Source organism: Rhinatrema bivittatum, chromosome 10, assembly GCF_901001135.1.
Source record: "Rhinatrema bivittatum chromosome 10, aRhiBiv1.1, whole genome shotgun sequence".
In the NCBI taxonomy this organism is placed as follows: Eukaryota; Metazoa; Chordata; class Amphibia; order Gymnophiona; family Rhinatrematidae; genus Rhinatrema; species Rhinatrema bivittatum.
In genome coordinates this window covers 102,732,356-102,758,439 of record NC_042624.1, presented here as the reverse complement: position 1 = coordinate 102,758,439, position 26,084 = coordinate 102,732,356, and the positions used below count along the sequence as shown (strand labels likewise).

At 43.9% G+C, this 26,084-nt stretch overlaps 1 protein-coding gene across 5 annotated transcripts in view; it reads right to left on the bottom strand.

Annotated features, from left to right (window-relative positions):
* DOCK7 (dedicator of cytokinesis 7) overlaps positions 1–26,084 on the bottom strand; it is a 185,315-nt gene that overhangs the window by 76,201 nt on the left and 83,030 nt on the right. For all 5 annotated transcript variants that reach the window (XM_029618626.1, XM_029618622.1, XM_029618623.1 and 2 more), the window contains exons 15-22: positions 16,627–16,744; positions 15,037–15,107; positions 14,652–14,790; positions 12,081–12,182; positions 11,340–11,426; positions 10,238–10,469; positions 9,205–9,369; positions 1,720–1,889 (exon numbers count right to left, since the gene is read on the bottom strand). In XM_029618626.1, the coding sequence (XP_029474486.1) occupies positions 1,720–1,889; positions 9,205–9,369; positions 10,238–10,469; positions 11,340–11,426; positions 12,081–12,182; positions 14,652–14,790; positions 15,037–15,107; positions 16,627–16,744 (1,084 nt within the window). The remainder of the gene's footprint in view (positions 1–1,719; positions 1,890–9,204; positions 9,370–10,237; positions 10,470–11,339; positions 11,427–12,080; positions 12,183–14,651; positions 14,791–15,036; positions 15,108–16,626; positions 16,745–26,084) is intronic.

Below are 26,084 nucleotides of genomic sequence, written 5' to 3'. Positions count from 1 at the left end.
CGAAAAGCTTATCTGACTATGTCAGGGTAGCACCAGAATTTTCCAGCTACGTGTTATTATTATTGTGATTGCTCTAGGGAGGGCAGTTTTCAAATGGACGTCTGTGAGTCAAGTAGTGAATTACCTGCAGAAATGGTCCTTTAAAAAAAATTTCATGAGGGATATTTTACATGCATCTGCGCACAGGGGAGAGGTGCTCCGGGGGTAGAGTCCAAGTCGGCTGGGACGTATGCACACACTTTTTGATTTTAAGGACATATGAACATAGCATAGTCTTGCCTGGATATTTTTCAAAGCAGATTTGCCCGCGCAAGTCTGCTTTGAAAACCGATATAACTTATGCATGTATTTGCCAGCTCATTGAGGCACAGTGTCATAAAGTTACCCCTTAAAAGTATTACGGCTAGCAAAATGAAGTATATCCCTTTAAAAACAGCAGCAAAGAAAATAAATGTATAATTCAGGCATTGCAAGGGTTGGGAAACTATCTGCAAGATAATCTTTTCCAATTCAGTCTGCATGCCACACTTCTCCTGTGTAAATATCTTTTGCAACCTTCCCAGACATTTCAGATGGGTCAAGGCTGTTTAAAGAAACAGTCCACATTAGGTAAATCATTTTTCCAACCAGCTGGAACTCTGCCAGCAAGGGTGAACAGTAATTACAAGCTGTTGCAGGTGCTTTATTTGAATAGTTCCCCTCTCCCACAAAAAAAAAAAATACAACGGAGAAAGAGAGTGGAACATTCCCCCTTTCCTTTTCCTGCTCCTGTCTTTTAAGGAAACAAAAAAAAAAGGCAACCCATCACAGAAGAATTGTAGCACAGATAAGCTTCCTGATTGGCTTTCACAAACATAACGGCTTTCTGATTGGTCGCTCTTTTACTCAAACCGCAGCTGGCAACAAGGCACAATGCTAATTTTCAGCGACTGTTTCTTGATTTTTGTTTTCCAGAAAAAACTGCGTAGTGTATTCAGAAAAACGAAAGACTTTTGTGTCTAGTGGACCGGAGGAGTAGTCCAGTGGTTAGAGCAGCGGGCTACGATCCAGGGAAGCCAGGGCTCAAATCCTGCTGACAACCCTCGTGACCTTAGATTGTAAGTCCTCTGAGGACAGAGAAATGCCTTCAGTACCTGAATGAAGTATCTTGATAGGCAGAATATAAATTAAAAAAAAAAAAGTCACAACTTATCCCTGTAATTTGCAGGGAAGTAGTAACAAACTGACCATTACTATAAGATCTTCATTCACCAACCTGCAAGCCCACTAGAACTCAGCTTATACTCTGCTAGATTGTTTTAAATAATGATTTCCCATCAATCAGTAAATAATTTAAACAATCGTGCAATTGATACCTCATGGACCTTGAAGGGAAGCTCGGCATGGGTCCTGGCAAATGCTCAACATTCTTGCTTTCCAAGTTAACCCATCTGACAGGTCAAGTACCTCATGCCAACTATGCAGAATCCGGGGGGGGGGGGGGGGGGGCAGGAGGGAGGAACCGTCATCTTACCAACAACATTAAACAGTAGGGTCCTCGGTGCAGATGAACCAATGCCAGCTCGGTGGCTCAGGTGCTAAGTATCGTGCACTACCCCGGTTCAATCCCTAATTCTGGTCTTCCACTCCCTTGGGGGGAGCTCAGGATGCTGCCGAAGCAGTGTTGGCAGCCTCCGGGGTGGGGGGAGAACAAGTCATGGTCCTTGCCTAAAAGCTTACCTTGCCTCCCACGATACAGCGCACTTCGTCGTCCGGCGAGCTTGGAGTCCCGGACATGTCTGGGTTGCTGTTGCTGAGGCTCCTGGAGCGGATTAAGTTGAGGCTGGCAGGTCTGGCCGCCGTTCTAGCCATTGTGGCGTAATGCACTGAACCTCCCAAGCCACTGGGGCCTGCAATTATAAAACATCAGCACTATTTATAGTTGCAAATAAAAAAAAAAAAAAAAAGACAAGATAAAAGACACTTTGCACCATCTAGCGCCAAAAAAAAAAAAAATGCTGATTCACACAAACACAACCTTTTAACAAGAACAGCAATAAGAAGCAACCATCAAACATAATAAAAAGGATTTTCCTGGAAAGTTATAAACTTAGAAAAGATCTTTGTTTACGCAAAGCCGTGTAAACCAGAAACATTAAGAAAATGCAATTAATGGAACTCTTGCTGCTGTTTGTAAATTCTGTTTTTTTATCCCACTTTTTATGAAATGCAATACAAGGAGAAAAAAAAAAAAACCAAACTCACCCCAAGAATCAGCTTCTTCAATTCGGAGAACAGAAAGTCTCTTACTACAAATCTCATTTCTTGTCATACATGCTATCCGACGTGAAAGGAAAATTGGTTCTTACCTGTTAATTTTCATTCCAGTAGTACCACGGATCAGTCCAGACCGCTGGGTTATGCCTCCCTTCCAGCAGATGGAGTCAGAGAAAAGCTGAAAAGCACCTCCAGATAACCCGGTGTGCCACCTGCGATCCTTCAGTATAATCAATATCAAAGCAGAATGAAGTAAATTTAAATAACCAATGACTAGATAGGAAAATTAGTTTCTCACCTGATAATTTTCGTTCCTGTAGTACCTAGGATCAGTACGTACAGGGAACAAGAGAATTTAGCTGAACAATAACCTGTGAAAACTATGTTCAGGACAAGAGTACGGACTGAAATGCTTCCATGGATAAGTTTGCTTGAAAATCTTCAGATTCGTCTAAAAACTGCAGAGAGAAAAACCAAAACCAACCGAGCAGACTCTCCTGAACACTATACCTTGAGAGGTCGTCTGGACTGATCCTTGGTATTACAGGAACGAAAATTAGCAGGTAAGAACCAATTTTCCTTTCCCTGTACGTACCAAGATCAGTCCAGACCGCTGGGATGTACCCAAGCTGCCCTAAATGGGGTGGGACCCAGAGAGTCCTGCTCAAAGCACACTCTGCTACACGAATCAACATCCGGAGCCCGGACGTCCATCGGTAATGCTTAGCAACCGTGTACAAAGATTTCCAAGTAACTGCCCTGCAAATCTCTTGTGGCGAAACACATTGGCTCTCTGCCCAAGATGCCGCTTGAGATTTGATTGAATGAGCCTTAAGACCATCTGGTACTTGCTGGCCGTGACATATGTATGCCGAAGCAATAGTGTCCTTCAACCATAGGGCAATATTAGTCTTTGAAGCCTTACACCCTTTCTTAGGACCGCTCCATAAGACAAAAAGATGATCTGACAATCGAAAAGCACTAGTCACTTCCAAGTACCGCAGAAGTATCCGGCGGACGTCCAGTCTCCTCAAATCATGAGCCTGAGGAGAATTCCTATCCAAATCTGGAAAAGCTGGTAACGCAACTGACTGATTTACGTGAAACGCCGATGCAAACTTCGGCAGAAAAGAAGGCACCGTCCGAAGTGAAATCCCAGAGTCCGAGATTCGCAAGAATGGTTTTCTGCAGGACAACGCTTGAATCTCTGATATTCGTCTGGCTGAACAGATAGCCACGAGGAACACCGCCTTGAGTGTTAAATCTTTCAACTTAGCCCGCTTGATAGGTTCAAAGGGAGGACCGCAGAGCCCACTGAGAACCAAATTTAAACTCCATGAAGGATACACTGCATGCACTGGCGGGTGTAAACGTTTGGCTCCCTTCAAAAAAAGCGCCACATCTGGATTCCTGCAATGGATGTACCATCAACCTTGCCTCTTAAACAGCCTAACGCCGCTACCTGAACCCGGAGCGAGCTATACGCCAGTCCTTTCTTTAAGCCATCCTGCAAGAACGCGAGAACGAGCACAATAGTGGCCTGGCACGGGGATACCCTCAACCCACTGCACCAGGAATCGAAAACCTTCCACACCGAACGTAGGTAAGAGAAGTAGAAGTCTTTTGTGCACGTAGTAGAATGGTTCTCACCGCATCTGGATAGCCCTTCTTTCTTGTCTCCTCTCATAAGCCAAGCCGCTAGACAAAAGCAAGCCGCCTGTTCAAAAAATACTGGACCCTGTCAGAGTAAATTCGGTAGGTGACCGAGACGCAAGGAACTGTCTACCGCCAAGTTGATCAGATCTGCGAACCATGGCCTCCGCAGCCACTCCCGGAGCTACGAGAATAACCAGCCCTCAGTGGGACTATTTGCCTTATGACCTTCCCCACCAATGGCCAAGGAGGAAACACACAGAGGAGCATGTTGTGAGGCCACGGAAGGACCAGGGCATTCACCCCTTCCAACCCGTGCTCCCTTCTGCGACTGAAGAAACGAGCCGCTTTCGCGTTCAGCCGAGTTGCCATCAAATCCAGCCGGGGGGACTCCCCACTGGCGAGTCAAGAGCCGCTTCGCCTCCTTGGACAGTTCCCATTGACCTTGTGCTGATCGTGACTGACAGACTGCCCCCCCCCCCAACCGGAAAGGCTGACATCCGTTGTCACAATCATCCACTGTGGATTCTCTAGATCCATTCTCTGCTGTAAGTGATCAGGGATCAACCACCATTCTAGACTGGCCCTGGCTGAATCCAGAAGGGGCAAGGGCAAGTGGAACTCCTCGGACTTGGGGTCCCATCGGGAAAGCAACGCCCTCTGCAAAGGCCTCATATGAGCAAATGCCCAGGGAACCAACTCCAGAGTAGACGCCATAGAACCAAGAACTTGCAAATAGTCCCATACCTTGGGCAACGGAAGGTCCAAAAGATGTTGAACCTGAGACATTAGTTTGCCCATCCTCTCCTGAGGCAGGAAAACCTTATCCACAGACATATCGAACTGTGCTCCCAGAAATTCCAACCCCTGGGACGGTACCAATTGGCTCTTGGAGAAATTGACAACCCATCTGAGCGAATGGAGGCAATAAAAAACTGACTGCACCGCTACCTTGCAGAGCCCTTCTGATTTTGCCGAATGAGCCAGTCGTCCAGATAGGGATGAACTAAGATCCCCTCCCACCGCAGACACACTGCCACTATCACCATCACCTTGGTGAAGACGTGGGGAGACGTTGCTAAACCGAATGGCAGCGCACGAAACTGGTAATGCTCACCCAAGACCATGAACCGCAGAAACCTTCGATGATGCTCTCGGATTCCTATGTGAAGGTAAGCCTCCGTCAGATCCAAAGAAGCCAAAAATTTACCTTTGTGGACGGCCGCAATGACGGACCTCAACGTCTCCATTCGAAAACGAGGGCCCCGTAGTGCTCTGTTGACCTTTTTTAAGTCCAATATCGGCCGGAAGAGCCCTCCTTCTTGGGGATTACAAAATAAATGGAGTACCTGCCGGTCCGACATTCGTTCGGTGGCACAGGGACAACCGCTCCCAGAGCCTTGAGCCGAGACAGGGTTTGGAATATGACCTGCTGCTTTGCCTGAGACTCACAAGGAGGCAGCAGGAACAGATCCCGAAGCGGGCGAGAAAAATCCAAAGCGTAATCGTGTTCTATGATATCTAGAACCCACTGGTCCATCACCGCCTGAGGAGCCTGAATATCTAGTTCCTGTAGCATATGAGGAATCAAAGGGTCTAGCTCCTCCTTACGAAATAACCGGAGTACCCGCAGATCATCCCCCTCCACCGGAATGGCATAGTCAACATCATCGCTCGCATCCACTGGGGAGGGGTCCGGAAGCACGGACCCTGGGGTGGAATAGCTCAGCATCAGGAGCGGGACGGGAAGGCCGGGTCCTGGAGCCCCTTGATCCTCTGCAGGCCTGGGGATCTTAGCAGGAGGAGAATATTGCCCATCTAAGTCTGCCTCAGCCTCCATATAAGCTTTGTGAAGCAGTATTTATTTGTTTGTTTTTATGTACCGAAGTTCGGAGGAGTCCTTCACTCTGGTTTACAATAATAACATAATACATAAACTATGTATTACGTTGCCACTACAGTTTACAATAACAACGAAATACATAAACAATGATTGGCATATTAAATATTGGAAACAATGTAAAGCAGTAACTAAACAGACAGTAATTATAACGGTCATCGTGGTCGGAGACTTATATTCTTATACTTATATTATTATATATTATACTTATATATTATACTTATATTTATTTGCATTGGCAAATAAATAAAATAAACTGAGAAGGAAATGGGTGCTGTCTCTTTAAGGCCCCCCCCCCCCCCGGAGGCACGGCAGGAGGAGGAGAAGAATAATGTTCCAAATCGCAAGGCCTTTGGGGGCTTAACGTAGGTGGAGAAATCGGCAGGAAATCCCCTCCCCCTGAGCAGCATCAGGGCCCGAATCGGGCAAAATGGCCGCCGTTCTCAGGCTTATCGGGGACGGGGCAGGCCTCTCCTTGTGAACTGTCTGACTGCGGCCTAAGCCGCAGCAACGCTGATCTTTTCCCTGCAATCGGCAGCTGCGAAGGCCTCCTCACCCCCGGGGATACAGCGGGAGCAGAGGCCTTCGTGAGAGAGCCACGCTGCCGGCTCTCCACACGCTGCACATCGTGATCCTCGCGGCATGAAAATCTAAGCCGTAAGTAGAAAATCAGCTGAGAAGAAATTCACCCCCTCCAGAGCCCCTGGAGATTTCAGCAGTCTCGCTCTGTTTAAAAGGCTTATCCTTTGTCTTTTATTTATGTATTTATTTTTTCTTTTTCAAAGCTACTCAACCAGGGGAATGTACGTCCCTGGGCTTAATATGCAATTTGTAGCTCCCACCAAAGGAATTAAGACGTCTCTGGCACTGTATGGGGGGGGTGGGACCGGCCCACCGGTAAATCCCCCCCAACTCACTGGGCTGTGTCAATATTCTCCAGGCATTATGGGCAAGGGCAGGAGCCCAGCCTTGCTGCTATTACAAAGTGATCTCAGTCTTACCTTTTTTTTTTTACTACTTACTACAAGTTGATCTAGCCAAAGGTACTAAGGTTAGAATACCCCCTTCACTTATTAATCAATCAAATAAAGAATTTTGCAAAGGATTAGAACGGCAGGTTATGCCATCCTTCATCTGCTGGAGTCAGAGAAATACTGAGGGATCGCAGGTGGCACACCGGGTTATCTGGGGGTGCTTTTCTCTGACTCCATCTGCTGGAAGGGAGGCATAACCCAGCGGTCTGGACTGATCCCGGTACGTACAGGGAATACACTTTTCTGGGTCTCCCGTTACCTGCACAATGACCACTGCCCGAGAACTCAGCAGCACAAGCTGCACATCCCTTTCCATTGTTTGCACAGAAATAAAAGTTAACAAATGAAAACCAAAAAAACCTCTCTCTCTAAGGTGTATCTTTTTTTTCCCCCCTTGACTAGCTTTCGAGAGCTAATGGCTCTCTTCTTCAGGTCAGAATTCAAACGAGCACAATAGGACATTACCAGGAAATCTAAAGTAGTGAGGCAGCCTGTAAGCGAATCCCGACATGCATTCCGGTTTTAGGGTGAAAGGGAAGGGCTGCGTGTGTGGGGGAACTGATGGGTGAGCAGAAGGTGACAGGCAGTCTAATCTTATAACCTGTTAGGAAATCTAGGTCTTTACCAAATCCCTTTTTTTTTTTTTTTGGTCTGAGCATTACCGTTCCCACCCCATAATACATTCAAATGTTGCTTGTGCAGCCTCCTCCCCCACAGATTTATTTTTTTGTACTCATTGGTACGTTTAACACTGCAAGGTCAATCCAAGTCCTCATGTTCTCATTGGTACACTCTTATCTACAGGTAAGGTCAATGAGGTTAAAACAAAAACCCCACCTTTTGTTACCGCCTGCTAGGGGAAACAGAAGCCAGGACATGTGGCTCTCCAGTCCTACGTGGAAGAACACTACCAACAGCTTTATTTTTTCAACCGTGCTGTGCAATTCCAAAATCATATTTTAACATTTACAATATTAAAACTGTCTCACCAAACTCATCCTTCAGAAAAACTGAAACTGGTCACGCACTAAAGATGGATTTTTTTTTTTTAAAAGACGCGTGAGCGCACATGGACACGCGAATTTTATAATATGCGCGCGGCGACACGCGTGTTATAAAATCCGCTATCAGCGCGCACATGCACGCCCGATTTTAGATTGGCGCGCGTGGGTAGCGACTCGCACACAAGGCGGGGATTTTAGTAAAAAAAAAAACGAGTGGCAACGCGATCAGGTCTGCCCCCGTTTCCTCCCTGTCTGCTCCAGTTAAGGAGAGGTGTAGGAGGGAACTTCACTATCCCCCCTTCCTACTCTTCCTCCCTTTTCCTCTCTCCTCCCCGACCCCTAACTCCCCCCTAACTGAGAATTTTTTTTTGCTGTAGAAACTTCTTCATCTTGGCGGGTGAAGTAAGTTCCGCACGCTGGCCTGCTGCCGGTGCGCGCTTCCGCAGGACAGGGCCTAATGACCGCAGGCCCGGTTGGCCCCCGCCCCACCCCTTTTGACCAGCCTGACCCTTCCACGCATACCGGGAGATACGTGCATGGCCAGGCCATTTATAAAATGCGCTCGGCCCGGCCTCACACATATCTCCCATTCTTGCACACACCAGCGTTTGAAAATTCAGGCGTAAAGGCAGAGTTGTTTGCAAGCGTGAAGCTAATGAGGAACAGCTCATTTCATGACGTTATAAAGCCAGGTCCCAGTTTGCTTAATGACGATAATCCTGGAGATTTCGTTTTGGAGTAACAGAGAAGGAGGGAGGTGCTATTTACATTTAAAAACCACGGGGCTAGCCCGGTGGATCGGCGCTAGAGCTCCGGGATGCCATGTGGGAGATCTGATTTTTTATTCCCCCGAGCCTGGCTTCTGCCCCCTTTGGGCAGAAGATAATGCAGAGATGGCACTCAAAGCCCCCCCTAGGACAGGGGACAAAATCCCAGCCAACATACAACACTGATACCCACTGGTTAGACTTGGGGTACATGCATATCTGTCTCCAGAGGGTGCCACTGGCCCACAACTGTCACTGGAATGGCTACCTAGGTTGGGAAGGGCAAAAAATGGGAACCCCCCCCACGAGAGCTGTGAGTGAAGGATCAAGACACTGTAGCCCCAGTACAGGTTGGTTCCAACTGAGATAAAAGCCTAAAAAAATGCAGGAAAAAAACCCAGCTGGGCCAAAAACCCAACAGAAAAACTGAAAATCATGTTCAGGCTAATTCTAACAAAAAGAGAAACAAATGGGTATGCAACTGGACTGAGGGAGCTTCCTCACATGGAGCTCTTGTCACTTATCTGAATTTTCGTGAACCCAAAGACCCTCATATCAAGCTGCGAGCATTAGAGGCAAAATAAAAATACCTGGAGATGGAGAATTGGGATCCGAATTCGGCAGCCGAAATACGTAATAAATATAAGACGCTAGAAGGATGTTTCTGCCGTGCTGGTCTTGGTTTCCTTCCAAATTTTTGTGGAGCCTGTTTACTATTGATGCCATTGCCTCAAACGACGCTTGACCTAAGTTAACTAAAGATAAACATTTTGTTTCGTATTAGTGCACCTGCAAAGACTGTCCTCAGATGCAGAGGACAGCTTAAGAAGAAAACAGCTCTACCAGTACCTGAAATTAAAAAAAACCAAAACAAAACCAAAAACACACAACCTGACTTGCTTTGACGGATCTGTATTTATTTATTTCTTGAAAACAAAGGCATCCCCTGAAATACACGCGTTTGTGCTTTTCCACGAATATTCCCATGGAGGTTCCCCGCTACACAATGGGTACGACTGAAGCACCCGACCTGGCCACTGGAATCGTTGGGATTCTGCGTCTTTGAAAGGTGCCAGAGAAGATGATTTGGACGGACGTGGCGAGGAACTCCTGCCACCAGAAGAGCCTGACCCATTTTACCCCTGCCGGGATTTGTGCAAACAGTTGTGTAACTGAACCAAGACCACGCGCTTTTGATAAAAGCCACATCAGGTCGAACTGACTGCAGAAACTAGAGGCGGCAGCCACGCTGCTCTGCTGGCTTGCGATGCACACGTTTAATACTCTTAATCTAAACAGAGGCATCGGGCCCTCCTCCATAACCAGGGGCACCGGAAAACTGCGCCTGCAACAAAAACCCGCAAATCTGGCAGTCTTCAGGTTTGCTGCTAATGTTGGAGTTTTTGTTCAAGATTTTTTTTCCCATTTTTTAAAAAATGTTTTTATAATAGCGTATTGTGCTACAGCTGAGCGCTTGTAGATCTGTGGGGGGGCTCTCAAACTGATGTCTGAATAGGCAAAGTAGAGATATAACTTTAAAAACGAACCCTCCCCACAATTTACCCTCCACTTCTTCCCCTCCTCCCACCCTTCCAAGATAAAAAAAAAAATAAAAAAAATTACCGATTTGGCCTGCGATGACGGGAGGCCTCACTACCAGCAGAATCAGTTTGTCAAGCAAGAGATGGAGAAATCGCACCACTGGCTCCAACTGAGAGGAGTTCAAAGCAGAAATGCTGCTCTTCAATTCATTCTCCAGGTTGTTCTCCATAATCCTCATGTCTCCAATTCGAACTGGGAACATGTGCTCATCCAGAGCATGAACAAGCGCAAAGAACTTGTCAAGGTAAGGATCCTATACACACAAAGAGAGTCGCATTCAACGGGAGGATTTACAGAAGGAGGAGGGGGGCGGGGTTCTTTGGCCCGGGGGCTTTGCACCAAATTCTCAGAGAAAGCAAATGCATGCTTTCCCTTCCAAAACAGACTAGGGAAAAAAAAGGTACCCACCGAGATCTGCACCTCCTGCTTGGAAATCACCACGCATAGGTTTTGCCACCCCTGATCTCATCCTGCATCTGAGCCCACCCTACTTTTCCTCCACAGCTAAGAAGTACAGGTGTTGCCGATCCCCGTGTGCACTTTTACCCACATGCAGGGGGAGGGGGGGTGTGTGTGTGAGCAATTTTCAAACAGTCCTTTTACCAGGAAAATTCATTTTTTTTTAAAATTCCCATTTGAGAATAATTTTCCAGGCCCAGGCCTCGCAGCATTCTTGAGGGTGGGGAGGGGGGGGGGGGGGGGGGGCCGAGCAGGAGATGGGACGAAGGGCCTCGGGGACACCCATTTTGTTTTGAGAGGGGGGGGGAGTTGGTTCAGAAAACCAAACCATTAAACGAACAGAAAAAAAAATAAATTCCCCAGATGAAAAAACGAACCAAAACGAAAATGCTTGTTCTGCACATCCTTAACATATATTCCCGCTTCCACTACAATATAATGTACAAAAGTCAAGCATCAGAGGGGAGGGAGTACTGCAAATCTAAATCCAAGCAGCAGTACTAAACTTTTCAATATCTGGTGGTATTTAGAGCTTTTATTTTACTTCATCATATATAGTCATAGGGAGAGAAAAAAATAATTTTAGTTATTTCATAAAATATCATTAAATACCTTTTAGACCAAAAATATTTAGTGCATTATAGAAAATATTTTTAGTACCAACCTGTGTATGGACGGTTGAAACAGCAACAACTTCAACATTGAAAACACCTTTATGATTATCTACCCACTTCATCCCAGGGAGGGGAACCTGCCAATATGGATTGAAATTATCACTTCAAATGCAACGTAACTGAGATACGCTAAGGCGTTTGTAACAGTCCTGCAGTTTTACTGATTAGTTTGATTACATTTTGAAGGCGATCTGCCCGGCATTTTCATATTTTATTGTGCCTCTGTTGCAGGATTTCCTTAACGAAAATCTTACTGAAATTTAGCAACAGCGACGAAAACGAAAGCAGTTCCAAAGAATCGCACGTGCATCAGCAATCTTAACTGTTGCACTGAAAGCATCCAGCTGCCGACTTGCCCTGGGGAGAAGCCAACGTGGGGCGGCTGGGGGAGCAGGCAGCGCCATGGTCCCCCCCTGCTACCAACTGTTTGCAGCCCGCTTAAAAGTTCAGCCGGGACTTCAATTTCAGCTTTCACTGGTCAGTATTGAAAACAAAAGATCTTGGGGGTGAAGGAGGTGAGGAAGAGGAAGTGTTCTTCACCTGCGTCCAATGCTCTGCAAGATTAACCTTTAGCCTCCAGCAGGAGGCACTGGTGCCCTCGGATGATATTTACCATGCTGGGAGGGTCAGTTCATGCTAACGGCTACGAACAAGTTCAGATCGTTAAATACGAAAAAAAACTTTGCTTTTAGCAGCAGCAGCTGCTTTCTTTAGCCACGTAAACCACTAACCTCAGGAGACAGTACGGAGTACGCCTGGGGCGGCTTTTCCAGGGAAACAGGTAAGCAAAACTGACCGGTCTTCAAACGGCCATTCTGAAGCATCGGTATCCACTTGATGGGGGTGAGGAAATAACGAAAAAAAAAAAAAAAAGGTACACATGTGGGGAAGAGTTTTACATTTCTTGATGAAAGCACAGCTATCGCGTTGCGTGGCCAGCTTGGATTCAAGACCCTCAAGTTATGGTAAGCAGCAGCTTTTGTACCATGTCAAGTCATACGGCGGGGGGGGGGGGGGGGGGTCTGGGTCACAGTTTCAAATAATAAAAAGTTACACGGCTGCACGCAACTTCAGAATCTAAGCCCGCCACAGCGCTAATTAACAAGCAGCACTAAATGCAGGGATAGAGTCATAAAGCCATTATAATTTTGCACTAATAATATTCCTTTGAGCGACAGATGTTATGTAACAATGACAACTGTGCAAAGTCCAATCACATCTTAATCACTGTCGTGAGGGCAGAGTTCAGGATTCAGGAAAACGTCTGTCGGCAATTCCCATCCTAAGCCAAAAAGATCAAAAGGAGTAAAAACTACCCACACTCAATTATGAAAACATAACAAGCAAGTGAGTACCATGTGAACGTCATCAATTTAAATGGCCACAAAACAGTTGGCATAAATGAAAAAAAAAAAAAAAAAGGTTTAAGTACAAGTCAGCATCATAAATGGATTATGAATCATTTCAGGACTCTAAAGAATTTCACCATTAAAATAAAAGAATGTGCACTGCGTTTGGAATAAAAGAGTTATAAATAAATAAATAAATCAGAGTGAATACTTGTGATTCAGTATCGTGTCAGAAGGGGTCTTTAATAAACACGACTTCAATTTGATACCTCAAATTTTTAACGTTATACAGCCCCTGAGGCAGCCACTCATAAAGGTGGGCGAAACTCGGCCAGAGTCGGGCAATTTTAATACGTCTCCACTAAAATAAAGCATTTCAAAGGACATCTGGCATCTATATCATTCTATAATAAAATCATGTCATGGAGAATGAGGAATGGTATTACTAATTATTCATATCCATGGAGATTCTGCACGACAGGGGGAAACAGAGCTACTTTTTGGGATCTGTCGGACACTCACGACCCAGGCTGGTCTCTCTTGGAGTCGGGATGTGGGGCTCGATGGACTCTGGTCTCACCCAGCAAGGCACTTCTTACATTCTTATGACCCAGGGATTTCTCTCTCGGGCTTAGGAAGCTAATTTTTTTTTTTACCTAGGGAACATAGTTTACAGAAGCTCAGCAAGACTTTTTTGTTTTGTTTTTAATAATTTCTTTGCCTTCCTCTGGATAACCACAAACAGACATTTTCATTTTCTTTCGTAGCTTCCCTCAATAAATAGCCAGAGTAGTTAAAGCTGTCTTTGAAACACTAATCTGTCCTAGGCATACATTGGTTATGTTCATTACGGCTGAGGCAATTCTTCAAAGCTACTGGGGCCACTGATCTTTGCATACCCCTCTGTGGTCAGTGGACAATCAACACTGAACCTAGCTAACCTGTTTTAAAACAAGAGACTAAAGATTCACTGCTTTTATAAATTGTGCTGCCTATCAGGTTGACTAAAACGTCTGTTTTACAGATGCTTTTTTCTGTTTGCAGTTTCCTTCGGGTGCCAGAGTAATTAAAGTTGTCTTTGAAACTCTAACCTTTCTACTTTTTCCCCCTCTCTCCCTGCCCCACATCCACCCACCCCACTGCCTGTTTTCCTTACCCAGACTTGAAGAAAGCAAATTTCAAACAGCCCAAATAGTGGCAAAGCATTTTCAAACTGAACTTGTGCTCATAAGTCTGCTTTGAAACTCCTCGGGTGATTGGCGAGTACATGCTCACATTAACAGCACACAAAGTTTCAGCTGCTCTTCGGAAGGTGCAACCTGGGTGACGTAATTTACACGCCTAATTTTTTACAAGCACTAATAATGCAAGTAAATACTAACTCTGCCCTCCCGGAACGTCTCTCTGCAGTTTGCATAAAAGTACATGTGAAACTGCGTTCTGAGCCCGGGGCTATTTTAGTACAGCCATGTGTGTGCATAAAATACTCTGAAAATCCACTCATACAAAAGGCAGAGACCTTTTTACTTCGTCAAAGTGGCCCAGTCAAATCCTGACAACATCCCACCACCTTTATGAAGCAGATTGCAAATCCTAAAACCGGTTCTCAACAATCCTAGCCTTGCTGTTTTTAAGGAGCTTCTACTATAAGCAAGTTCCTGAAACCTTTTGTTTTTTTGGTACGTAAGTTCCATCGAGCAAACATGGTCACTTATGTGTATCTGAACAGTGCTGTGTTCATCTAACAGTGCCACAGAAATGGGTAGTAGTAGTAGTAGTAGTAGTAATTGCTCAAATGTTGATAGGCAGGAGAGAGTTAATGGACTGAAGTCTATTGTTCATCCAAACTGCATCCTTACCTTTCAGGGGCAGAGATGACAACAGATAAGGACCACGAGGTGCTCGCAGGTGCACCCTATCCTCAAGCAGCTCACAGGAGAGCTTTGTACTTACTGTGTAGCCGACGGGGGTCTCCAGGGGAGTGTTCTGTTTCTGCTGGCAGCTGACGTGGTAGAACACGAAGAGCAGGTGGTGGTGGTCTGTTAAGGTGGCAGGAAGCTTTATTTTTATTTCTTCATGGAAGTCGGGAGACCTGCGAACAGACACGAAAATATGGACGCTCTTTAGAAAGGGAAACGGATATGGGAGTTAAATGGAAAGGCATCCCGACACTTAGAAAATAACAGAAAAAAAAAATCACGATTTGTTGGTTTGGTGATGCTTTGGTTTTCGACTTACACAGTAAAATGTTGACATTTATAACTAGTTGCCACTCGCCATGTGTCGGAAGAACTGTTGTGGGGCACAGTGATATTTATACAATATTTCCATAAATTACCTGTTGTGGTAAACCACTGCCGTGTAAGCTTCTTTTGAAAATTCCGGACAACTTGACTTTCCAAAGATTACCTTTTAAAACAAAGGAGAGCTCTGAAAACGTGTTTTTCCTTCTAGCATTTCACATTACATTTCTATAAGTTTGTACCTTATCAGAGAACCCAATCACAAAAAAAAAAAAAAAAAAAAGCGTGACAGAAAAGCATGAGAAGCCATCTCAATAGCAAAATCCAGTTTGACAAAATGATGTTACACAGGAGGCGGAAGCCACGAAGAAAAGAGAACCGGGGGGGAGGGAGAGGAAGGCAAATCGAGGCTGGATAAGGTGGAAACGAGTTCACCTTCCCTGGGAAAAACAAAGTAAAAAAAAAAACAAAACCCAAAAAACCCACATTCCGTTCAATCCCATCTGACAGCCTGATCCAAAATGCCTCTGGTTTTTCAAACAGGACATCCCATCTTACGGTGCACAGCATCACATTCTAGAATTAAACATTCTATACCCTGAAATCCATTTTCATTGCATTACATTAAAATATAACAAATACTTAGGGGAGTCCAATTTTAGGGTTTAATTCAAGTTAAAAAGAGAAACCGAGGTCAGCCCGGTGATACGATGGCAGTGTTGTGAACTGCCATGGAAAGGGGCTGACGTTTTAACTCCCCCATGTCAGCTCGAGCTGCGGTTGCCCTGCCGGGAGGGAGCCCCTGTTATCATGAAAAGATGACACAGAGGTTGGACCTATGGCCCATGATCACATGGTTATATAGAAGCAGCCCCGGCGCATGCCATTGGCTGAAGATTGTTATTGCAATGCCCGGGCTGGGTGAGATAGAAGTGGAAATATATAAAATAAGGGGGGAAAAAATCTGGATAGTTGTGAATGAAGGCTCATGGCAATGTAACCCAATAGATGCCCATTTCGATTGAGCCAGGTTGAAAAATAAAGTTGAGTACAAAACATGACAAGCAAATGTTGGTTTTTAATAAAGATTTAAAAGGTATGAGGTGTGTGAGTATTTGTGATTTTCTTGTTTGATGTCCTATCCACCCCAAATTTTCGGGACATAGCAATGTGCACATGAGAATTCTGACGGGACTTTTTTTAGGGGTTAACGTGCATGTGTGGGCAAGCACACATGCGTGTGTTCCAGAAAGGAAAGTAGGCTCCACTAGTTTTTACAACATTTTTTTTGCCAATAATAATATTCGGGTTGGCTTGGGTCAGTCGCTCATGCTTCTGCACAGCTGATCACATGGTGTGTGACAGCCTATTCTGGTTTATTTAAAAAAGAAATAATTTACATATTTCCTTGCAGGTTTTATTGGATTTAGGCCAGATTTTAGAATACTTCTTTGGGGGTAATTTTTGGGTTTTATTAAGTTTAAATCTACAACTAGGTAGCCTAGATACTCTGTGCATGTGAACCAGTGAAAAGTGCTGAGAACTGCAAGATCTATTAAAATGTTTTAATCCTGTGGGAAGAGACTTTAGAACAGAAAACCAAGAAGGAGCTGGGAATGCGTCTCTAGCTAACTGGCTGCTCCTTCAACCAGTCCAATCCCAAAAAAGAGCAACTTGTTCCTTACTGGCATGGCATTGCTTGGGTCCTCCCCATACATAAACTGGACTTTCACGGTAATGTTTCGTGCAGAACCTTGCCGATTTGCAAAATTAAGGCTTTGGGGATACACATAGAGAAGATTTCTGTAAAATCAAAGAAAGAATGGGATGGTTAGAAAGCACTTCACTTTGAAGAAATATAACTGAACAGGCTCAGCCAGTATATCACAGTAGTCAAAAGCTAAAAATCTACATTTTCGTGCTTAGGGGCATGAACCATTCCAACCGTGTTCCAACCTATTTAATTCCTAAGCAAGAGGCTCAGTTTATTTTTTGCCAGTCAATTTTTAAATAATTTCCAAGGCTTCCCATCCGTATGCCATATCAAAACGTTTCTTTTGTGTGTGCCTGTGGAGAGCGCTATGGTCGCGCTACATAACCCTTCAAAGGAACAAAACAGATTTCAGTAAAAGGAAGTTCGGGCCCTGCAATTCCCAGGTTAGCTCTGGATGCAGTGCTCTCTGTGCTTGGGGCTCTGGGGATTGAGGTCCAGGAGGACGGGTCTCTTGATCAACTCACGCAGGGGAATAAAATGCCCTAAGGGGGGGTGCAGGAGCGAGAAATGCAATTGCGCTAGCGAATGGCAGCCAAAACTACAGTGCAAATATCTTTAAAAATAAAACAAAACCAAAACCAGCGCTGTTATCGGGGCCTGTCAAGGTTATCTTTTAGCAGTATACAGTTATAAAAAGAGGCATTTCCTTTGGCAGGATAGGCTAAATTTAATCACCCTTGGCAGTTTTTTTGATAGACAAATACAATGTAGAAGAGGACAATCTAAACTCTTCTTTCAGAACAGAGAAGTTAGTCGAGTTCATGTCCTCAACAAAATTATAGAAAGAGAATATGATGGCCCATGGGAACCACAAGTCCCGTTCAAGTCTGTTCAGTTTTACGTCTGCTGCAATGTCAAAGACTCCCAGCTCATTTCTAGCTTTCCTCTCACTTCTTCACAGCTTGGGGGGGGGATCTTCGGTGCTTATCCCAGGCTTTCTTGAATTCTGTTACCATTTTTTTATTCTAGCGACTCCACTGGGAGGCCATTTAACTCTTTCCATGAAGAAATATTTTCTAATGTTGTTCCCGAGTCTAATCCTTGGGGCTTCATACCGTGACCTCTTGTTATATATGGAATATTTTACATTTTACATCTTCTGCCAATCCAAAAGCGTCCTAAGCACACACTAAATTATGAAAAAAAAAACCTAAATACAATTAACGCTTGTTTGTGATGGCCAGTAACGTTCATCATCTCATTAACAATACAAAGGAAAAGTCAACATGCACAGACATTTTGCTTTGATTTCAATTTACAATAGAAACACTAAAGAATATATTAATTTAGCAGAATCTTGCTGTACCAAGAATGAATAAGCAAATTCATAATTGTGTTTCTGACTGCAATCACCATTGAGTTGTTTATACACTCGCTATTAATGTTTCTACCAAAAGTCACCACTAAAATCAAAATTAAAATTGCAAGCTGTGAATTATTCCAATGCATTCTCTTGCACAAATTACTGCTATTACACAGGTTTTAAATAAAAATGTTAACTTCTCATGTGTTATTTTAGCTGCCAACAAGAAAAGAAAAAGATGACAGTTTTTAGTCAGGAAATTGTCTGCTATTGAAATGATGGGGTCAGTAGTTAACCCATTTCCCAGTTTCAAAAAGTAAGCTTATGGGCTGTAATTTGCTAATCTACCTGCAGAAGTGTTACTGTTTCGGTTCAATTACATAATTGTTTGCCCTGAAAAGTAAGCAAAGAGATAAAAAAAATATTACAGATTCCATGGCTGAAGGCCATGATACTTCTTACAATACCCATTCATGAGCCATTTATACCCAACAATGATACCAACTGCATGCTATCTGTAAAATCTAGGTCATCATGCACATGAGGAACAAAATGCAGAAAATATTCAAATACACACATATGCACATACATACAGTTCTATGCAAAAGTTTAGGCGCCCCTGGTCAAATTGTATGTTTCAATGAATCTCGACGTGAACAGAGCTAACACAACCTCTACATTATACAAAGTTAAACGCAATGGGCCAGATCTTAAAAGATACGCGCGGGCGGAGATTTGTTCGTGCAACCCGGCGTGAACAAATCTACGTCCGATTTTATACATGCGTGCGCTGCCACGCACATGTTATAAAAACCGGGATCGGCACACCAAGGAGGTGCATACTTGTGCACCTTGCGCGCGCCAAGCCCTAAGGGAGCCCCAATGGCTTTCCCAGTTCCCTCCAAGGCCGTTACTTGTGCTACTTGCTAATTTCATGGAATGCCCCCTGGTCCTTCCATTATCTGAAAGTGTAAATAACCGATTCATATCTACTCGTTCAAGACCTCTCATGATCTTAAAGACCTCTATCATATCCCCCTCAGCCATCTCTTCTCCAAGCTGAACAGCCCCAACTTCTTCAGCCTTTCCTCATAGGGGAGCTGTTCCATTCCCTTTATCATTTTGGTTGCCCTTCTCTGTACTTTCTCCATCGCAACTATATCTTTTTTGAGATGCGGTGACCAAAATTGTACACAGTATTCAAGGTGCCATAGGTTCCTCTAAGTAACAGCTGTCTGAGCAGGATAAGGCTAAAAAAGATCTTTAAAAGCTTCCAGTTAGCAATTTCAACAATCACAAACATTGTTAAGAACTGGAAGTTACATGGAACTGTTGAAGGCAAGATCTGGAAGATTAAGAAAAATCTCTGATAGAACTGCGATATATATTAATTTAAAAAAAAACTTATGATATCCATGACAGAGTTGTCAGAAGGAAAGCTTTTCTACAATCTCATCACAAAAGTAATCATCTAAAATAAGCAAAACAAAACCTTGATAAGCCTGAAACTTTTTGGAACAAAATGCTTTGGACTGATTAAATGAAAATTTAACAGTTCTGTCATAACCACACAAGATACTATACTAACTTTCATTTCTTACCAATGTTTCTGACAGTTGAAACTGCTGGAAGCTTTTAGAGATTACTTTAGCACCTTCATTTTCAAATGCTCAGATGGCTAAATAGAGGACCCATAGTTGTTGAAAGTAGAGAGAACAGCAATCACAACCCGAGAGATTAGAAGGGTCAAGAGTATTTATTCAACCATGGCATTGTCTTCACTTGATTAACTGACGATCTAATGTGTCAATCAACTTTTTCTGCCTTATTAACAACTTTTTAAAAAAAAAGAATTAGTAAAGAATCAACTGGAAGGATGACAAGGCATCTGCACATTCCATATTTCACTGTTAAAATCAGCAAATAGTAATTTTGCATTAAAAATTGAAGAAAGATGTTTAACTTTGTGAACATAAAAACTCATATAAGCTGAAGCAAACAGAAAAATATACAAAATCCACCTTATATATAAATCAATTATACTACATAAACTTTAGGATCATTGACAAACTTAAGTAGACCATATAGGGACCCATATTGCTATGTTGGCATTCTGTTTCAGTTGCAACTGTCCTCCAAAATAATCATCTGGTCTGTATAGTGATTTTTTAATATATCTTTGCCAAAACTTGATTGACTGAACTTATCTCCAAAATGAATGTGAATATGAATGGTCTCCAAAAATTAAACTCAACCTGACACAGTACCATGTTTCAAGCAATTCTCTGCCTCAGGGGAATTTTCCATCACTCGGGTCTGGTACCATGTGCAAGTTGCGTCAGCTTCTGCTCACTTACGGGCCGATTCAGTAAAGGCCACGGGAGAGCGGGCGAAAGCCTGCTCTCCCAGCGTGCGCACAGACCACTCTCCTGTGCACGCGATTCAGTATGCTAATTAGGTCCGGCGGTAAAACCAGGTAAAAGGAGGCGCTAGGGACACTAGCGCGTCCCTAGCGCCTCCTTTTGGACCGGAGTAGCGGCTGTCAGTGGGTTTGACAGCCGATGCTCAATTTTGCTGGCGTCGGTTCTCGAGCCCGCTGACAGCCACGGGCTTGGAAATCGGACGCCGGCAAAATTGAGCGTCCGGTTTTCGACCCGCCAGCTGCGGGCAGACTTCAAAATTTTTTTTTATTTTTTATACTTTTGGATAGTTTCGGGACCTCCGACTTAATATCGCCATGATATTAAGTCGGAGGGTGCACAGAAAAGCAGTTTTTACTGCTTTTCTGTGCACTTTCCCGGTGCCCGAAGAAATTAGTGGTTTCTAATGGAAGTCCCAGAGATTAAGAATGCTGCAGCATTCTGCACTAAATGGGCCGATACAGAAAACTTCGCGGGAGAGCCGGCGCACGTTCAGGCCACTCTCTTGGGCACGCGATTCAGGAAGCCCAGGTATGCAAATTAGGGCCCGCGGTAAAAAGGAGGCACTAGGGACACAGGTGCGTCCCTAGTGCCTCCTTTTTGACAGAAGCGGTGGCTGTCAGCGGGTTTGACAGCCGACGCTTAATTTTATCGGCATCGGTTGTCCAAACTGCTGACAGCCAAGAGTTTGGAAAACGGACGCCGGCAAAATTGAGCGTCCGTTTTCCAACCCGCGGGCAGATTTTTTTTTTTAGATTTATTATATATATATTTTTTTTATCTTTGGGGCCTCCTACTTAATATCGCTATGATATTAAGTCGAAGGGTGTACAGAAAAGCAGTTTTTACTGCATTTCTGTACACTTTCCCGGTGCCGGCCGAAATAGACTCCTGCGGCTTGGCTGCACATTTTACTTTCTGAATCGAGCGGGAATAACTAATAGGCTCATCAGCATGCATTTGCATGTTGCGGGCACTATTAGTTTTTGGGGGGGTTGGACGCGCGTTTTCGATGCGCTATTACCCCCTTACTGTATAAGGGGTAAAAATAGCCCATCGAAAACGCGCGTCCAAATGGGGGCTGCCTGAGCGCACTTTACTGCATTGGCCCGAAACTGCATAGCTTCGCTATGCAGTTTCTACTGCAAAGTAGAGTAAGGGAATCCCAAATGTAGCAAGTTGCAATAGCCAAATGAGGAAGGCAGAGGATGCATGACAATGTTCATGTTATCTTCTCCTAAAAAAGGGTGCAATCTGAAGTAGTTGCAGCTTGAAAAATGAACTTTTAACGACTTTGGCTACTTGTGCTTTCATATTTAACTTGGAGTCCATAATTACCCCTAAGTTATGTGCCTGCCTCATGATAGCGACGGGTTCTCCATCAACTACAATGTTCATAAGGATGTTTTCTACAGGAAACCTAGAGATATATAAAATTTCAGTTGTCTTCATATTGAGTAGTAAATTTATTTATGCATCACATTTACATAAGAAAAGCATGTGTGGCAAAGGAGATCCGGGCTATCCATCAAAACTAGTCAGGCCTGGGTGCAACGCAGGGGCAATGTGCTCAGGGAAGGAGAGAGGGAGACAAGACTGCCCCACCCAGTGAGGGTTCCCTAATCTGCCCATCCATGGTGGAAGGGAGTGGGATGGCAGAGTCCACCGAGAGTGAATAAGGGAAGGAAAAGAGAGTGGAGTGGGAGCGTTGGTAGGAGGAGAGGCAGGGAAAAGCACGTTGGCAGAGGGGGGGGGAAGGGGGAGGGTGCCAATGGCATGAGGTGGAGGAGGCATTTGTACGAGAGAAATGTTGCCACGAGCAGGAAGAAGAACAGCGTCACATTCAGCAAGCATAAGGTGAATGGAAAAGGCTGCCTCTGCCAGCGTTACACCCCAGCTGCAAACTTTGCTACGATAAGTGCAAAAACCTTTACTGCATTGTAAACTGACACAAGTTGTAGTTACAAAAACATAATTTCCGAGAGACCAATGATTATAATACCAAGACATTGCAAAAGTTATCAAATCACCGCATTCCTTCTATAGTGGCTGGACGGCTTCTGTATGAAAAGCCCGCCACAGTATATGAGGTCTCGTTAATTACAATACTACATTGGCAATTGCAAAGAATGTTGGCTTATATGATGTTGTTTAGAAATTGTTATTAAGATTACATCGTAACTCAACAGTTTTTCCAATATACGCACCACAGACCCTGGCAGCATGCACCATGCTTACTGTGGTGATGGACGGACAAAGACAACTCATGGTGAGGGTTTGATGTTGCTTTCAAAACCCTAAAGCAGGGCTTCCCAAACCTGCCCAGGGGACCCCACTGCCAGCTGGGTTTTCAGGATCTCCATAATGAACATGCATGAGGTAACGTTTTTATATGTATGAGTCTCCATAATATGTAAAGTTATCTCATGTGATTTCATTGTGGCGATCCTGAAAACCCGACTGGCTATGCGATCCCCAGGACAGGTTTGGGAAGCGCTACCCAAAAAGCAAGCCTTTGTTTCCATGTGTTCTGTATGAATGTGCTTGATTTCTTTTCTTCACAATTCTACAATATCGCTAGGAGACATCACCTGTCACTATAGATCTCCCAAGGATCCTAACATCCTCCCCTCCCCTCTAAATATCTCAGCTTCACTCCTAAATGCTCTACAATCCTAACAAAGCACCAACTAGTCATCACCTTTCCCACTACCCTCAACCCTTACCCTCAAAAATAGCCTATGCACCATCCGTATTACTGTTTTACTAATTTACAGCAGTTCCTGCCAAAAAAAAAAAAAAGAGAAAAACGATGGCTGGCAAATAACGCAGACCAAACTGCCAAGGGAAAACCTTGAAAACGTTCCAAAGATAGAAAGAGTGCAAACTCCTTCCCATGCACAATTATGTCCTCTGGCTATTAATAGACCAAGCCCTCGGCCCAGCCAGAGTGCCCGCACTCTTCCAGACAAAGTGCGTACACGGTCTAAAATACCTGAGATAGTACCAAATCACAAGTCAATCTATTCAGTGATTTTACTTCCACCCAACAAAAAAATGCATGCATGTCGTATCAGCAGTATCTGTATTACGGTCACGGTGACCTAGGTTGCCTCTGGAAACAGGGATCAAACTGACCCTCAACATACTTCCTAGTTTGCTGATAAGATTTCACTGTTCTTCAAGGCAGATGCTACTGCTGCACTCCATGAAAAGTTTTCGGTTGGCCCAAATGCATGGATAAAACGTCGAAGTGCCCAGGCCAAGGAAAGACTAATTGGGAAAAACCTTTGTATGTATGCCTGAAGCCCCTGGGGGATCTGGTCTCTGACTCAATGGCACCGGTTGTAAACAGAAAGACCAACAGGCCAATAAGTTTAGCTAATTTGATGCCTGCTGATTTTCATAGGAATCTTGGAAACATTTAAGATGGTAATTCTCAAAATCATGTATGCGCATAAAACCCAGTTTTATTTGCATATAATGGAGGCAGTGTGCATGCAAATCTATCTCATGCATATTCATTAGGGGTATTCTGAAAACCCAATCTGTTTGTGCCCTCACGCGTTGAGAGTGAATACCACTACGCTAGGGCTTCACTTCTAGCACAAAATTCCAGCCCTACTGACATTTCGCTAAGCTATAACTCAAAACACAATCTATATTAATGCTATTGCATGCTAAATAAATTAGCAGGCTGCATTACATTCTATGTGATGCTTTCAAGTGAATTCAGTCAGATGTTTATTTGTAAGACAAAATTATATAGTGCTGTACATTAGCTTAGTGTTTCTCAACCCTCGCCTGGAGGCACACCTAACCAGTTGGATTTTCAGGATAACCATAATGAATACGCATGACATAATTTGCATACTTTGGAGACTCAGAGTATACAAATCTATCCACTTAGTATTCCATTACACAAGTATATAAGATTTGTCATACTGGGTCAGAGCAAAGGTCCATCAAACCCAGTATCCTGTTTCCAACAGTGGCCAATCCAGGTCACCAGTACCTGGCAGGATCCCAAGGGGTAGAGAGATTCCAAGCTGCTTATCCCAGGGAAAGGCAATGGATTTTTTTCCTCCAGGAACTTGTCCAAACCTTTTTTTTTTTTTTAATGCTGGAAAAAAAAGAAAAAATTCTGTATCCTTGGCAAACCCTAAAGCACGTTTTTCTGAAGGAATATGGTCTAGCTTTGAAAAACCCATTCCAGCATCAGCAGTTACACTAAGGTAGCGACTCGAAAGCTTTTTTAATCTTAGCTGTCAAAAGGTAACATTGACAGCACTGTTCCTTCTCTCGACAGCATCCTTGCATCGCTGCTCGGCTACCCCAAAGGTGTGCATGTGATTCTAAAATATTAATTTATAACCCTGGACTGGTGTCCTGCAGGGCCCAGCCGTGTCAACTGTGCTTTTTAACCTCTACCTGGCCCCTGCTGGAAACCTTAAGGCTGGGCTTGGTGTAGGATACCGGATTTATGCAGATGACATCCAATTTTTATATCCCTTTGTTGTCACATCTTGGTCAGCGACTGTAACTTTGGTCACTACTTGCCTTTGGGCTCTTACAGATTGGCTTAGGTCAAAACTAACCATGGTGAAATCTAAAAAAAAACTGAGCTGATGGTCCTGCTGCGATCTGAAACATTCATTGCTCCCTATTCTTTTTGTTCGGAGGGCACTGATACGCAGTACCTAGAGTTTGGCATGCTAGAAGCCTAGCAACAGTTCTGGAACAAAACCTTCAGATGCACAATTGGATTAAAGCTATTATTAAAGTTAGATTATTACAAACAGACTTGTAAAACCTTTACTAGGCCGTGCAGCATTTCAGTCTGTGGTTCAGGCATTAATGTTACCTTGTCTAGACTACTGTAATGCTCTTTAGCTTGGTTTGCCAGCCACCATGCTCCAGGCCTAGCTTATTTCTGGTTTGGGCAGGACAGTGCACATTATGCCTGTTTTGTGGGACCTTCACTGGCTCCCAGCTGCCTGGTGTATTCACAAGCTGCTTTAAGAGCGAGTCTTTACTGTGGTCCAGTGCTACGCCTCCCTTTTATACAATCCTGATCGGATCTTTCTTCTGATTCTGTATGCCACTTAGGGTTTTGTATAAGCGCCTATTAAGTAATTTTAAATAAATAAAAGTGGTAGTGTGACAGCTTTCCAAATTAGGATTTCAGAGACCTTGAAAACATTTAAGATTAATTTTTTTTAAATGCACTTTGAAATTATTATTCTCCCTTTATGAGGTATATCTATTTCAATTTCAATTAAAAAGAAAAAAAAAAACACAGTAACTGCTGTACTTGTTCCAACATTTAACAATCCAGTCTTTTACTTAAGGTTTTTTTCTTCTCACTGACAGACAAAAACGTGAATCCTTAGGCCAGTTTCTGGGGTGAGACCTTTTCTGCTATGCACATTTTGTCATCACATAGCAAACCAATGAATTAGGAACATGATTCTCCGATCTTTTTATACCACTTATCCTACCAGTGGTGCTCCCACAGCTCTGCAACCCAGGTAAACTGAACAGGGAAGGAGGTTACCTTAGTTCAGATGTGCCATATTTAATAATTAACCACCATAAAGCCACTTGGCTTTCCTGAACCACACAGAAGTATATATAGGGTAAGTC